Below are 13,986 nucleotides of genomic sequence, written 5' to 3' on the forward strand. Positions count from 1 at the left end.
GATTCAAGTGCAAGGTTACATACCACAGTTCATAACTGCTCGCTTTCCTTTGGAACTGAGTTACCTAATTCTGCCAATTTGTAAGTAAGAGTTTAAGACCTTTTTTTGCAATAGTCCTTATTAAAATGGTCAGGCTGAGTACGTAGATGACAAGTAGCTCTTCTAAGGATGTCATCTCAGTGTGAAGCTTTTGTATTTAATGTTTTGAAAATATTTTCCGTCTGAACTTCATCTTGGAGTGTGCAGAGACCTGGATGGAGCAACTGCTGATATCCTGAAAATTATCTTTTGAGAACACTGGGATAATGGGTTCGTTCTGAAAGGCAGGGGAAGGACAAAGGAAAAAACATCTAGGGATTTAGCAACTACAACTTAATGTTATTTCTTGCAGAAGCTCAGAAACCATTTGTAAGCATCTAGCACATATAAAGATAAGTAGCATCTAGCAAAAACTGGTCAAGAATGAATAATATCAAACCGATCTTCTTCAAGATCGGTGTGCTAGACCTCCCTGTTAGCTGAGAAACTATTTCATGTGTTGGGTTTTAGGAAGACTTTGAACACTTACAACATTGCTGTTAGTGTAGGACGTGAAGCAGTATGTTGTTTGCGGGTTTTTTAGTACAGTAGGAGAGATTCAAGATAGACATTAGGGATTAGGCATTAATCAGAATGGCAAAGCACTGGCATGGTTTTCTAAAACTTGTTTTCTGTCTTGTGTTTTAGACTTGCAGTGGCTGAATCTCTGCAGCTCATCCTAGTCAAACCTTATCAGGAAGTATAGTGATATGGTTGAACCTGACTCTGAAGAACAACTTTTGCTCATCCCTACTTTTGTATGATTTTATTGATGCACTAGTTCTTCAGTTTGAAATTATTGCAGTTCTGTCCCATGTAAAAGAAGGTTTTAGAGTGGGAACCTGTCCAAGCTGTATTAGCTGCCACTGCAAAAAATTAATTTAGCTTTTCTTTTATACCTTGCTCATCTGTCAGCCTTAAACAATCCAGTAAGCTTCCTGCTCCAGACAGGTTGGGAAAATATTTTATTATTGTGTTAATTGAAAAAGCGGGGGGGGTGTTGTTGTTGGGGTTTTTTTTCTTATGGTTTGGGGGTTTTTTTTCCTATTTACCTTTACATTTCACTCATCAGTTTTTCTTTTGTATTTTCCCCCTGTGGACAAGACTTCCAGTTTTTAAATGATGCTGCTGGTTTTTTGCTTTCTCCAGTTTGTTTTTTACTTGCCCTGGCATCCCTGTCCTCAAAGCTTGGAGAATGATATATGGGTACTGTGCACCTCCAGTATGGTGTTTCTGATCAGGCTCTGTATCTATCTACACATGCTTTATCCTTTTAGCTCTTTTTTTTTCTTATTTCCTTTTGGTAAGTGTCTTCATTGACACGTAGTTCCTCCTTTTTGGAGGTCAACATTATCATAGTGAGGTTTCCTTTTTGCTCCTACCAGGGTTTTCATTTGAATACAGCAAGCCAAGCCCTGTTGTAATTTTTTCCCAGTTTATATGCAGAGCAATGGATTTCTCTTGCCTTGTTCTTGGTCGTTGTGCTGGTTTTGGCTGGGGTTAATTTTCTTCACAGTAGCTGGTATGGGGCTATGCTTTGGAGTTGTGCTGAAAAATGTTGGTAATTCAGGGATGTTTTCGTTAGTGCCGAGCAGCACTTACACAGAGCCAAGGCCTTTTCTGCGCCTCACTCTGCCTGCCAGTGAGCAGGCTGGGGGTGAACCAGAAGTTGGGAGGGGGGGACACAAGTTGGGACCCCAGTTGACCCAAGGGATATTCCATGCCATATGGCATCATGCTCAGCAAGAAAACTGGAGGGGAATGTTGGCAGAGGGGTGCTGCTGCTCTGACTGGGCATCAGTCCATCGGTGGTGAGCAATTCTTTTCATTTGCAGTGCTTGTCTGTCTTGGGTTTTATCTCTGTTACTTTCCTTTTTGTGACAATTTTGTTAATATTATTATTGTTGTTGCTATTTTTATTTCAATTATTAAACTGTTCTTATCCCAACCCACAAGTTTTCTCACTTTAACCCTTCCAGTTCTCTTCCCCTCATCCTGCTGGGGGGAGTGAGCAAGCAGTTGCATGGTGCTTAGCTGCTGGCTGGGGTTAAACCACAACAGTCCTTTTTGTAGTGCCCAACATGGGGCCTGAAGGGTTTGAGGTAATAACAGATTGAGCAGAGCATATTAGAATGGGTTTTATCTGTTAAAACAGTTGCAGGTCACAGTATTGATTTATGTTCTTGGTATTACTTTATCTGATCTATGCCGTGGTCTCTTTTTTCTTTTTTTTTTTTTTTTACTCCATATACGTTAAAGATTGATGTTGGCTTTGCAGCTTGCTGTGCTTTGTAGTGATTAGTTATGCTTTGCCTGGGAGATTTGTTATTAAAACACTGACCTTGAGCTGGTGTTTGGGCTCTGTACTGAAGCCATTACTGTACTGCGGGTACCATCTCACAGAGACAATTAACAATTACACTTCTTCCTCCGAGAGGATTTTTTGTGGAAGAAGTACAGAATGGCACCTTCACTACCTCCTTCTGTGATGTTTTCTCCCTTGTTACAATAACTTCTCAGTATCTTGAACATCCTTGGGTAGTTAAAATACATCTATTTGTATTTCTTAGGAATATTGCTGCTTTGGTTTTGTCTAAGGTTAACAAGCACTTTAGGAATATGACCCAGGCTGCGCAAGAGTATTGTCATGGGTGGCATAGCATATGGGAGAATATGAGCAGGTATCTAAAGAACATCTGACGTCCAGTGGTCTGGAACTTCATTCCTGAACAACTACAGGATCCTGATGAAGTGATAGAATGTTTGAGAGGAAAAAAAAATGGCTGTGGCTATTCCAAAGAGGCACAACTTGCCACACTGTGCAGGGCTCTGGCCAGCACCTGCCAAACACTGCTCGATATTATGCAGCACCCTCAGGAAGAAGAGAGGGAAAGCACACCAACAGACATTATGGCTAAACCAGACATTATATCAGTTGCCCATATAACTAAAAAGAAACAATGGAAGCGGAAGTCAGTATGTTTTAGTAAGAGATGAGGAAGCTTCTAAGAAGAAGGAGGAGGAGAAAGAGGCAGAACAGGTGTTCTGCAGCACAGCAGTCAAGAACAGGAGGAGGAAGAGGCTGAAATCATAAATGAGACAGAAACCACCTGATCCCTATCCCTAAGTGAGCTGCAACATATGTGAAAAGATTTTAGCCATTAACCAGGTGAGCTAATTCTCAACTGATTACTCTGATGCTGGGACAGTGGGATCAGCAGTTGGGAATTAAAGGGTAAGGAAGCCCAGTAGCTGGGATCCCTTGCTAAGGATAAGGCTATTGACAAAGGGATTAGAAAAGGGCAGGAGTCCTCAGTCTTTGGTGGTGACTCTTCTCAAGCATAAGGACAGGTGTCCCTTCAAGGAAGAACTTGCAAATTCCCAAAGCAGATGGACCAACACTGAGGGAGGTATCCAGTGTCTGAGGGAACAAGCAGTGTTGGAGATGATCTATAGCAACCTGGGTGACAATTAGGCATCCAGAGACCGGGGTGAAATCCAGTGCATGCAGTCCATGTGACAAAAGTTTGTATGAAATGAACTGACAATATATGCCCACACCCTGGCAATAACAAGCTGGACAGATAGGGAGGCACCAAGGATAGATGGCCTGGCCAGGCAATTCCAAGAATACAAAGATAATCTCACTTGCTCTATGTGGGCCTGTGTCTCAGCTGTGGACAGACTGACCCAAAAAATGTCTGAGTAAGCAGAGAAGGGTAGGTCTTCCTCATGTGTTCCAACCAAGGCCTCAGCTATTAATCTCTTAATTAATGAATTAATGAATTAATTATCTTTATTAATATCTTAATAAAGAGTCAGCCTTTTTCTGTTCAAGGGAGAGGGTACCACTGGCACACATCACGTGCAACCCCCATGGTTCTTCCTGCATGACCAAGGGAGGACATAAGGAAGTGGGACAGTGAACCTGGAGACTAGAAGCTCAGGTACAGGAGCTGCAAGGGAAAACAACAGCTGAAAAGCATCTATCCAGAAAAAATACTGCTCCGATATCTGCTGGGCAGAGCAGAAGGGCTGATTGTACTTTTGACCCTGGTGAAGGTACTTCTGTTTTGCAGTAATAAAAATCAAGTAATGAAGATTCCAGTCAGGACTAGAGGGACGTTGCCTTTGGCCACATGGAGGAAAAGGGACAACTGCTTTTTCTGGGCCCTGTGGATTCAGTGACCTGGCATATCGGCCCCAGGGAGGTATAAAGCTGTAGCGGACACTGGTGCACAGTGTGCTCTAGTACCATGAGATTACAAAGGGTCAGAATCCCTCTGTATTTCTGGAATGACAGGAGGATCCAAAGAACTGCCTGTGTTGGAGGCTGAGGTAAGCCGAACTGGGAGCAAGTGGCAAAAGCATCCTGTTGTGACTGGTCTGGAGGCTCCATGTATGCTTGTCATAGACTACCTCAGGAAGAGGGTACTTCAAAGACCCAGAAGGGTACCAATGGGGTTTTGGTATAGCTGCCTTGAGTATGGCAAAGATTAAACAGCTGTCTAGTTTGCCTGGTCTCTCAGAGGACCCATCTGTGGTGGGCTTTACTGCAGGTGCCAATTGTTACCATGACAGTGCACCAGCAACAATATCACACCAATCGAGACTCCCTGGTTCCCATACATAAGCTGATCTGACGACTGGAGAGTCAAGGAGTGGTCAGTAAGCGCTTTCACCCTTTAATAGTCTCATAAGGCCAGTGCAAAAATCTCATGGCGAGTGGAAGCTAACAGCGGACTGTCAAGGCTGAACAAAGTCATGCTGTCACTGAGCACTGCCATACCAACCTCAGACTCCAAGTATGAACTGGAGTCAAAGGCTGCCAAACAGTACGCAGCAACTGATAGCACCAGCATGTTTTTTCTCAACCCCTTTGGCAGCAGAGCGCAGGCCACAGTTCATTTTCACTTGGAGGGGTGTCCAGTACACCTGGAATCAACTGCCCCAGGGTGGAAATAGCCCTGCCATCTGCTATGGACTGATACAGACTGCAGTGGAACGAGGTGAAGCTCTGGAAAACACCTCCAAGACACTGATGCCATCATTGTGTGGGGCAACACAGCAGAGGAAGTGTTTCAGAACGGGAGAATAATCCAGATTCTTTTGAAAGCTGGTTTTTGCTATGAAACAAAGGTCAAAGGAGCTGCACAGGAAATCCAGTTCTTAGGAATAAAATGGCAAGATGGTGTCATGGTATCCCAATGGATGTGTTCAATAAAATAATGGCTGTGTCTCCACCAACTAACAAAAAAGAAACACAAATGTTCTTAGGTGTCGTGGGTTTTTGGAGAATGCATATTCCAGGTTATAGTCTGATTCTAAGCCCTCTCTATCAAATGACTTGGAAGAACAACTTTGAATAGGGCCCTGAGCAGCAGCAAGCCTTGGAACAAATTAAACAGGAGATAGTTCATGCAGTAGCATTTGGGCCAGTCTGGGCACGGCCAAAAAAAATACATGCTTTATACTTCTGCCAGGGATAACAGCCCCACCTGCCAGAGCGTCTGGCAGAAAGTGCCTGGAGAGACTCAAGGTTCACCTTAGGGTTTTGGAGCTGGGGGTATAGGGGATCTGAAGCCCATCACACTCCAACTGAAAAAAGAAACATTAGCAGCATATGAAGGAATTGGTGCTGCTTCAGAAGTAGTTGGTACTGAAGCGTAGCTCTTTTTGGCACCTTGATTGCCTATGCTGGGCTGGATGTTCAAAGGGGACGTCCCCTCTGCATATTTAGGCATCAGCAGGTCACACTGATCACACAACAGCTCAAATGGGAAGCACTGACCGCCCGGGAGTCCTGGAAGTGATCATGGACTGGCCAGAGGGCCGAAACTTCAGAGTGTTGCCAGAGGAGGGGACTCATGCTGAAGAGGTCCCTCTGTATAATAAATTACCAGGAAATGAAGAGCAATATGCCCTATTCACAGATGGATCCTGCCATGTTGTGGGAAAGCACTGAAGGTGTAAAGCTGCTGTGTAGAGTCCTATGTGCTGTCACAGAAACTGCCAAAGGAAGAGGTGAATGGAGTCAGTTTGCAGAGATGAAAGCCATCCAGCTGGCTTTAGATATTGCTGAAACCACAACAGTCGTCTTGCCTTCTGATCTACCTTAACGTTCTGCCTCTCTGTCATTGTCTCGGGGTGGGAGTTAATACTCTGGGTTTAATTTTTTTCTTTCCCTGTTTTGGCATAGTACTCCAATCCATAGGGATTCTGTGATACTTGTTGTTAACTAGTTTGTTACTTGACTCTTAAGCTTGCTTTATTTTATGTTCATATGGTGTGTATGTGTCTAAATACAGATCAAATCTTGGAGTGGGATCTACTTTCAGCCTTGTGAAGATGAGATAGGATGAGTTTGTGCATGTACATGCCCTGAAAAAGATTTGATCTAGGAACCTGTATCTCTGGAGGCCTTTTTCTTCCCTAGGTTTCTGCCCTGAAGCTGCTGCCTGTTCTAGTCTTCACATGTCATATTCAAGCCTGTGCTCCTGGAGATAGAGAAATACTGCAGTAAGATTCCAGCTGGGTCTGAGGTAGTCTGGAGCCAGCCTTGCCTGAAGCGCCAAGATAAATTGACTTTGTTCCATATTTAATCTGAATGTGACTCCTGCTTCTAAAACTGAATCAGATGTATTTTTTGGCAGTGGCATCCAGCCATGCAGAAACATACTCTCAGACCTGAACTTTCCCATGTATGCTTCCACCTTTCTGCATGGTCATTCAGGTATCCTGAATGCTCCACATGCTTTTTGCAAACAGAAGCGATCTCTTGTTATAATTCTGTAGGAACGTGAAAGTGCGCACTCTGGAGAATCCTCCACGTATTTTTCACTGAAATCAGTGCTACACATTATATATTTTACTTTAGCCTCCTGAAGACCTTCCTACTACTGCATCTGTGTCACATTAAGCAGAAAGTGCAGCTGAGGCTTTGGCATTACTTAGCTGGATGCTGCTCCTCTAAAAAAAAAAACATTAATAAAATAATTCATAGAGACTTTGAGACTCAGTTTTACAGTGGGTTGCACGCTGGAGATGTGGCAGAGGTGATCCTGGATTCATTGTTGGTTATGTGTTATGGTTCTAGGTGAGTAATTATTTTTTCTAAGTGTTCTGCCCCTGAAGGCATTTCACACCCATAGGTACCAAGGCCTGGTATCCTCTGAGCAAGGGAGATGGGGTACTGCCACGACCAGCTGTGCGCATAGAGGGTGGCCTGCTTTGAGGGTGAGCTGCAGCCAATGGGGAGAGGATTCTAGGAGACTGATGAAAGGTTCCTGTGTGAAGCTTCATCAGTTTGCAGTAGAAATGTCTGTTGTGACATCTGTGCTGGAGCTGCATGGGAAGCAGCAAAGCTTTCTTTCCTTCTGTGGCACTGTCATAGTTTAACCCCAGCCGGCAACTCAGCCCCATGCAGCTGCTTGCTCGTTCTCCCCCGTGGGATGGGGGAGAGAATCAGAAGGGTAAAAGTGAGAAAACTTGTGGGTTGAGATAAAGACGGTTTAATAAAGCAACAGCTGCGTGCACAAGCAAAGCAAAAAAAGTTCATTCACCGCTTCCCATGGCAGGCGGGGGCTCAGCCATGCCCAGGAAAGCAGGGCTCCATCGTGTGTAACGGTTACTTGAGGAGACAAACACGATCACTGCAAACATCTTCCTCCTCCTCCTTCCCCCAGCTTTATATGCTGAGTATGATGTCATATGGCATGGAATATCCCTTGGGTCAGTTGGGGTCAGCTGTCCCAGCTTGTGTCCTGTCCCAGCTGCCCCCGTGCCCCCAGCCTGCTCACTGGTGGGGTGGGGTGAGGAGCAGAAAAGGCCTTGGCTCTGCATAAGCGCTGCTCGGCACTTACAAAACTATCCCTGAATTACCAACGCTGTTTTCAGCACAACTCCATACCAGCTACTGTGAAGAAAATTAACTCTTTCCCAGCCAAAACCAGTATGGGACCTATGAATTCTCTTGCAGTAGTTTGTCTTTGGGTAGGCACAGTCAGGCATGTTGGACGTTCCCGGATTGCTATTGAATCTCAGTGTCCCTGTTTCAAAGAAATGGCTTAACTGTTAAAGCTTTTCATATTGGGGCTGTCTTCCTGCTCGGTGGCGACAGAGCAAGATCTTTATTGTGTTGCTTTGCACACTGCTGCCAGCCTTGTGGAAAGCATCTTCCTGCAGGCTGTGCTCCAGCCCCGTGCCCTCCTTGCTTACAGGGTACGTACCAGGGCCAGGGCTGCAAAGCTGTTGGTGGCTTTCTTAGATCAAGCTACTTGTTGCTATGAAGAAAATCCCTCATCCCTAGTTGTGGCAGAAAGATTGCGATGTTCAGTCATCTTTTCCATCTGGTGGGTGATCAGGTGTCCACTCTGGTATTATTAGATCTGTCAGCTGCTTCCAGTAGCACAGATTACACAGAGCTGCTGCCTCATCTGCAGACCCTGCTGGGCAGGGATGAGGGTGCCCTTCGGTCACTCTCTTCTCCCTTTCTGGTCTTCAGCAGGTAGCTGTGGCCGGTTGTCTTCCTCCAGAATAATTAAGTGGTACAGGCGATGCAGGCTTTTACCCACCCCATTCCTGCTTAGCGTTTGGGTAAGACCATTGTCGAAGCCTCTGAAGCGCTGCAGGGCACAGCATGGCTTGTGTGCAGGTGACCCGCCTGCATGTCTGTCACTGGATGATGCAGTTCAGTGCCCCAGAGAGTGTCAAAATGAGATGAGTGGCAGATGTCAGCACCATCACGCTGGTGCAGATTGAGCAGGCAGGAATGATTGCAAGTTGGAAGAGAAACCGGAGGAGATTGCAGCTGCTCCCTGCGATGACCAGCAGTCGTGTTGGCAGCCCATGGGGCCTGTTTCCTGTCCTTTAGTTCCTGATTTGGGATTAGATTTTCCTGCAGTTTTCCTAGTTTTTCTCCTCCTTGGGCTGCTGAGGCATGCTCAGTGTACCACCTTGCTTGCTGGTCAAGCCTTTATGTGGGAGTGCATCACTATCACATCTAGCTCTCAGCCAAGGTGCCGGCCAAGTCCTGGAACAGGTCTACCCATGGCAGAGCCTTGTGTCCCCGCAGCAAACTGCCCCAGCCACCTTTGGGCCAGGCTGATCCACTCAATCCCTGTCTCTGCAAGTGCTACTGTTTTATGGCCTGCTAATTTATGCTTTAAAAGCAGCCTAAATGAAAGGAAACATGTAGCATGCTCCTGGCCTCTTCTAGGACCATCTTGTAGAGCTGGTTTCCTGCCATGGTCCAAAACTATGCACGTTCTTCTTGGAGGCCATACCTCTTCGAGCAGCCTGTGCTCACTTCCCCCAGCTCATCAAGTGACTTGGAACACCTGTCATTGTCATTATTCACTACTCTGTCTATAGTTTACTCAGAAATTTTGCTTCATTTTGGCTCTCTGATAAAAACGTTACAGTATCATCTGGAAGCCAGTCCTTCAAAACTGCATATAAACACATCTTCCCATTTGATTTGTTCAGTTTAATCTCACAACTGGGAGCTAGCAGTTCCTTAACCTATTCTGCATGTGCTGGCTTGAAAGTTTAACTTTTTAAGCAAAGTGCTGTCTTATATACATATGTGTATATTTAAGTTATGTATTATATACATGCACATTATAGACCCTACCTAAATCAGCCATAATCCTGGTTATCTTTAAAAGTAGATGTTGAGTTGGATTGGCAAGATCTGGTTCCATAATCCCATGTCAATGGACATTAATTGTCCGTCTTTTTCATTTGAGATCCTGTAAGGTCTGGCCAGTTTTTTATTCTTCTGCCAGGTCTGTGGTTGTCAGGTCACCTTGGTATTTGCTTTTAAGTTCTCATTAAAATGCTGGAGTCACTCCTGTTTCTCTCTTGGGTCACTTATTTTTCTGTGATCTTTTTTTGTTCACCCGCTCTTCCTCCCATTCTGCATTTTTGAGAGCAGGGTCGGAATAGAGCTCAGTCTCTTTGTATTGAACTTTTTGCAGCGCTATTTCAACAACGACCATTTTGCAAGGTTTCTGTTCTTTGTCAATGGCCACTTGATCCCTTTTCTGCAGGCACATTTGGGAAAGTCCCTTGTCTGCTGTTTCTTTCTTTCTCTCAAATCTTAACTGCCTCTTTGCTTCCTGCTATGTTCCCTCTACCTCTCCCTTTGCTAAGCTGATGGCTAGCTACTTCTCACCCTTCTCATACGTTCCCCTCAATTCCCCTGCTCCCTGTAGCTTCGCAGAGCTTTGCTCCTGTGTGTGTTACTACTCATCATGGCCACCTGCCTGCACAGCCTCTCTTTGGCTGGAAGAAAGGGAGGGAAGCTGGGATGTGCTAGCAGGGAGATCAAGAGACTGAGTGGCTGTTACAGCTCTTCTGTAAAAACTGGCCTTCTCTAGCTAGCTCTGCTGTAAAAGCCGTCTTTCTGTAGCCTTCTGTACTCACCCTCCAGGAGGGAAGGAGCACTCTCTCACCTTACCTATAGCCATAGGAAAGCTGGCAGTGTGCAGAGAGGCTCTGAGCGCTATGTTCAGCTCAGTCATACTACTCCTTCTTTGCCCTGTGGTAGAGAATGGCTCATCCAACACAATCTTAAGCATCTTCCTGGGCCCTGTGGCTGGACCCTTCCACCTGCTTGCAATCTGCCCTGCTCCTCTCCCTGCCACCCTTCTGTGACTGTCATTTAGTTTGTTTCTAGCTCTAGTTTTTCTTTCTTGTGACTTGTGAGCCAGGTTCCTATGTCCTACTTTGTTCTTTGCCTCTCACATAAAAACCTAAATTACCAGACTGATCTCTTACAAGTTGCACTGTTCTTTCTGGTCCCTCTTGCTGAGCTGAACTACAGAAATTCACAATCCCTCACTCTGTTTAATCTTCCTCTCTAATAGCACCTTCATGATCACACAAAATGTCTCCTCTGCACAGTTGCATACTTGACAGTATTAATTACTGAGCTGCTGGGGTGTTTGTGGCTTTTAAAAATCTTTCAGCTCTTGGTTTGACGTGTTGACCATCAATCCAAGTTACCCTCTGTGCTCTTGGCAGCCTGGTGTTCTGGCCACCATTTACTCATGCTGTGCACTCACACACCCCATCCTGTACCAAGGTGACTGCTCTGCCGATCAGGACACCCGTCTTCCAAAGGGCTTATTTCAAGGCTGTGGCATTGTCTTCTCATTGGTCTAGAACATATGCTCGAGTACATAAAGTTTTTTGTGCTGCTCGTCATGTGTTGGTAATGCTCTGAGAAAGAGTTTACATTAACCAAAAGCTTCCCTTTTTCTCTGCTTGTTTATCCCTGTGCTTACATGAGAAAATTGAGCTTTCTAGGTAGGATGGGCCTAAACAGCCTAAGTGCCAAAGTGGTCCTAAACTGCCTTTCAGGAAGCTTATAGCATTGGCCAAACGTAATGGGCAAGAGCTCATTGAGCAGCAAATCCTGCTGTTCTGGAGATGCAGCCTCCTGAGGGGTGTGAGTGCAATCCCTAGCAGTCTGTTGCTGCGTGACTTTTCCATGCCTGGAGTAGTTCTGGTTTGTGTCCCAAGATTTGCCTCAGGAATTCAGTTGCTCAAGATTGCGTTTTGCTTCTGGGAGGACCAGCCTCTTTAAATGACTTCTGCTCTCTTTCAGGAGAAGAAGTTGCCCTTTACTGTGCCAAGTATCTTCCTGAGATAATCAAAGACCAGAAGGCCTATAAAGAAGGCAAATTGCAAAAGGTAAGAATCTAGCTCTGCCCTGAAACAAGTAAGCACCAATGCAGAGGAAAACCTGTGTTTAGGTACCTAGTACTTATGTGCAGGGCCCTGTCCCTCTAAGGTCTGTCTGCCATGTCTTCTATTTTAATTTCCCTTCCTTGTTTCTAGCAGTGTACACCAGGTATTCATTGTTTTTTCAAAGATAAACCTTCTGTTTTCCAGCTTAGCTTTCTTTCTTTTTTTTTTTTTTTTTTTTTTTAATTTTCAGACTTATTCCAGTCACATGTGTGAGCTGGTTCTTTGACTGGTTGTCGTGGTTTAACCCCAGGTAGCAACTCAGCACCACGCTGCCGCTTGCTCACTACCCCTCACCCAGAGGGATGGGGAGGAGGATCGGAAGGGAATGTAAAACTCAAGGGTTGAGATAAGAACAATTTAATAGGTAAAGTAAAAGCTGCACACACAACCAAAGCAAAGCAGGGAATTCATTCCCCACTTCCCACGGGCAGGCAGGTGCTCGGCCATCCCCAGGGAAGCAGGGCTCCATCACGCATAACGGTTACTCACGAAGACAAGCGCCATAATGCCAAACGTCCCCCCCTTCCTTCTTCTTCCCCCAGTTTATATACCCAGCATGATGTCATATGGTATGGAATACCTCTTTGACTAGCTTGGGTCACCTATCCTGGCTGTGTCCCCTCCCAGTTTCCCCTGCCCCTCCAGCCCTCTCACCGGCAGGGCCCAAGGAATCGAAAAGTCCTTGATTTAGTATAAACATCACCCAGCAACAACTAAAACCATCAGTGTGCTATCAACGCTGTTCTCACACCAAATCCAAAACACAGCACTGCACCCACTACTAAGAAGAAAGTTAACTCCATCCCAGCCAAAACCAGGACACTGGTTTTGGTAGGTTGTTTTTTAGGGGGCAGTGGTAGCTTTTGTCAGAGGTGGGAGGTTAGTTCATGTCTTCCTTCCACGGAGTGGTCCTTCTGATGTAATTTTCCCTCATATTAATGCATGATCTGACATCGGGTGTCCTGTGGGCTGGAGCTGGGATCTGTAGCTGTGTGGGTGAGGGGAAGGCAGTCCCTCCAGAAACTGTTTACATCTAGGCTGAGGATAGCCTGCAACACAGACTTGAATCAGTTTGTGGCTCTTGCTCTAGGCTGAAATGCCCAAGTATTGTGCTTTGCTGATCCCAAGCTGGCTGTGCTTGCTGACTGCAATGAGCCTGTCTGCTGAGTCGAGGAGTCTTCATGCTGAGCCATTCCGCAGTGGCTTTGATTGCTATCCTGTCCCCAGGCCCCCCATGGGCTCCAGCAAGGCTTGTGACTCAGTGTCCCACAAGCTCCTCCTAGGGAAGCTGTGGAAGCATGGGCTGCATGAGCAGGCAGGCCCAGCCAGGGGGTTGATGATCAGTGGCACAAAGTCTGGTTGGAGGCCAGTAACAACCAGTGTGTCCCACGGGGCAATACTGGGTCCGGTCCTCTTTAACATCTTCAGTAACGATCTGGAGGATGGGGCCGAGCGTACCCTCGGCAAGTCTGTGGGTGACACCGAGCCGGGAGAGCAGCTGCACGCCAGGGGGACCTGGACAGGCTGGAGAAACAGGCTGGCAGGAACCTTGTGAGGTTCAGCAAGGGGACGTGCAAAGTCCTGCGCCCGGGAGGAACAGTCCCGTAGCACCAGGTTGTGCTGGGGTAGCCCAGCTGGAAAGCGGCTCGGCAGAAACGGCTCCGGGGTCCTGGTGGACACCAAGTCGACCGTGAAGCAGCAACGTGCCCTCGCTGCAAAGGCGGCGAACGGTGTTCTGGGCTGCCTTAGGCAAAGCATTGCCAGCTGGGGGAGGTGATGATCCTTCCCCTCTGCCCAGCCCTGGAGAGGCCACCCCAGGCGCGCTGGCTCAGTGCTGGGCTCCCCAGCCCGAGAGGGGCACAGCCAGGCTGGAGAGGGTCCAGCGAGGGGCCACCAAGATGCTGTGGGACTGGAGCCCCTCTGCTCTGGGGCAAGGCTGCGTGAGCTGGGACTGCTCAGCCTGGTGCAGGGCAGGCTCAGGGGGTTGGATCCGTGTCCATAAACACCTGTGGGAGGGTGCCGAGGGGACGCAGGCAGCTCTGCCGGCGGTGCCCAGTGCCAGGACCGGAGGCGACGGACCCTAAATGGGTGCCAGGAGGGTCTCTCTAAACATCAGGAAACACTTTTCAGTGCAAGAGTGACCAAGCACGG

The 13,986-nt window shown here is 46.7% G+C and overlaps 1 protein-coding gene across 2 annotated transcripts in view; it reads left to right on the plus strand.

The window, feature by feature from the left end:
* PPM1G (protein phosphatase, Mg2+/Mn2+ dependent 1G) overlaps positions 1 to 13,986 on the plus strand; it is a 28,233-nt gene that overhangs the window by 7,445 nt on the left and 6,802 nt on the right. For both annotated transcript variants that reach the window (XM_040598471.1, XM_040598472.1), the window contains exon 3: positions 11,693 to 11,778. In XM_040598471.1, the coding sequence (XP_040454405.1) occupies positions 11,693 to 11,778 (86 nt within the window). The remainder of the gene's footprint in view (positions 1 to 11,692; positions 11,779 to 13,986) is intronic.

Source organism: Falco naumanni, chromosome 6 (genome assembly GCF_017639655.2).
Source record: "Falco naumanni isolate bFalNau1 chromosome 6, bFalNau1.pat, whole genome shotgun sequence".
In the NCBI taxonomy this organism is placed as follows: domain Eukaryota; kingdom Metazoa; phylum Chordata; class Aves; order Falconiformes; family Falconidae; genus Falco; species Falco naumanni.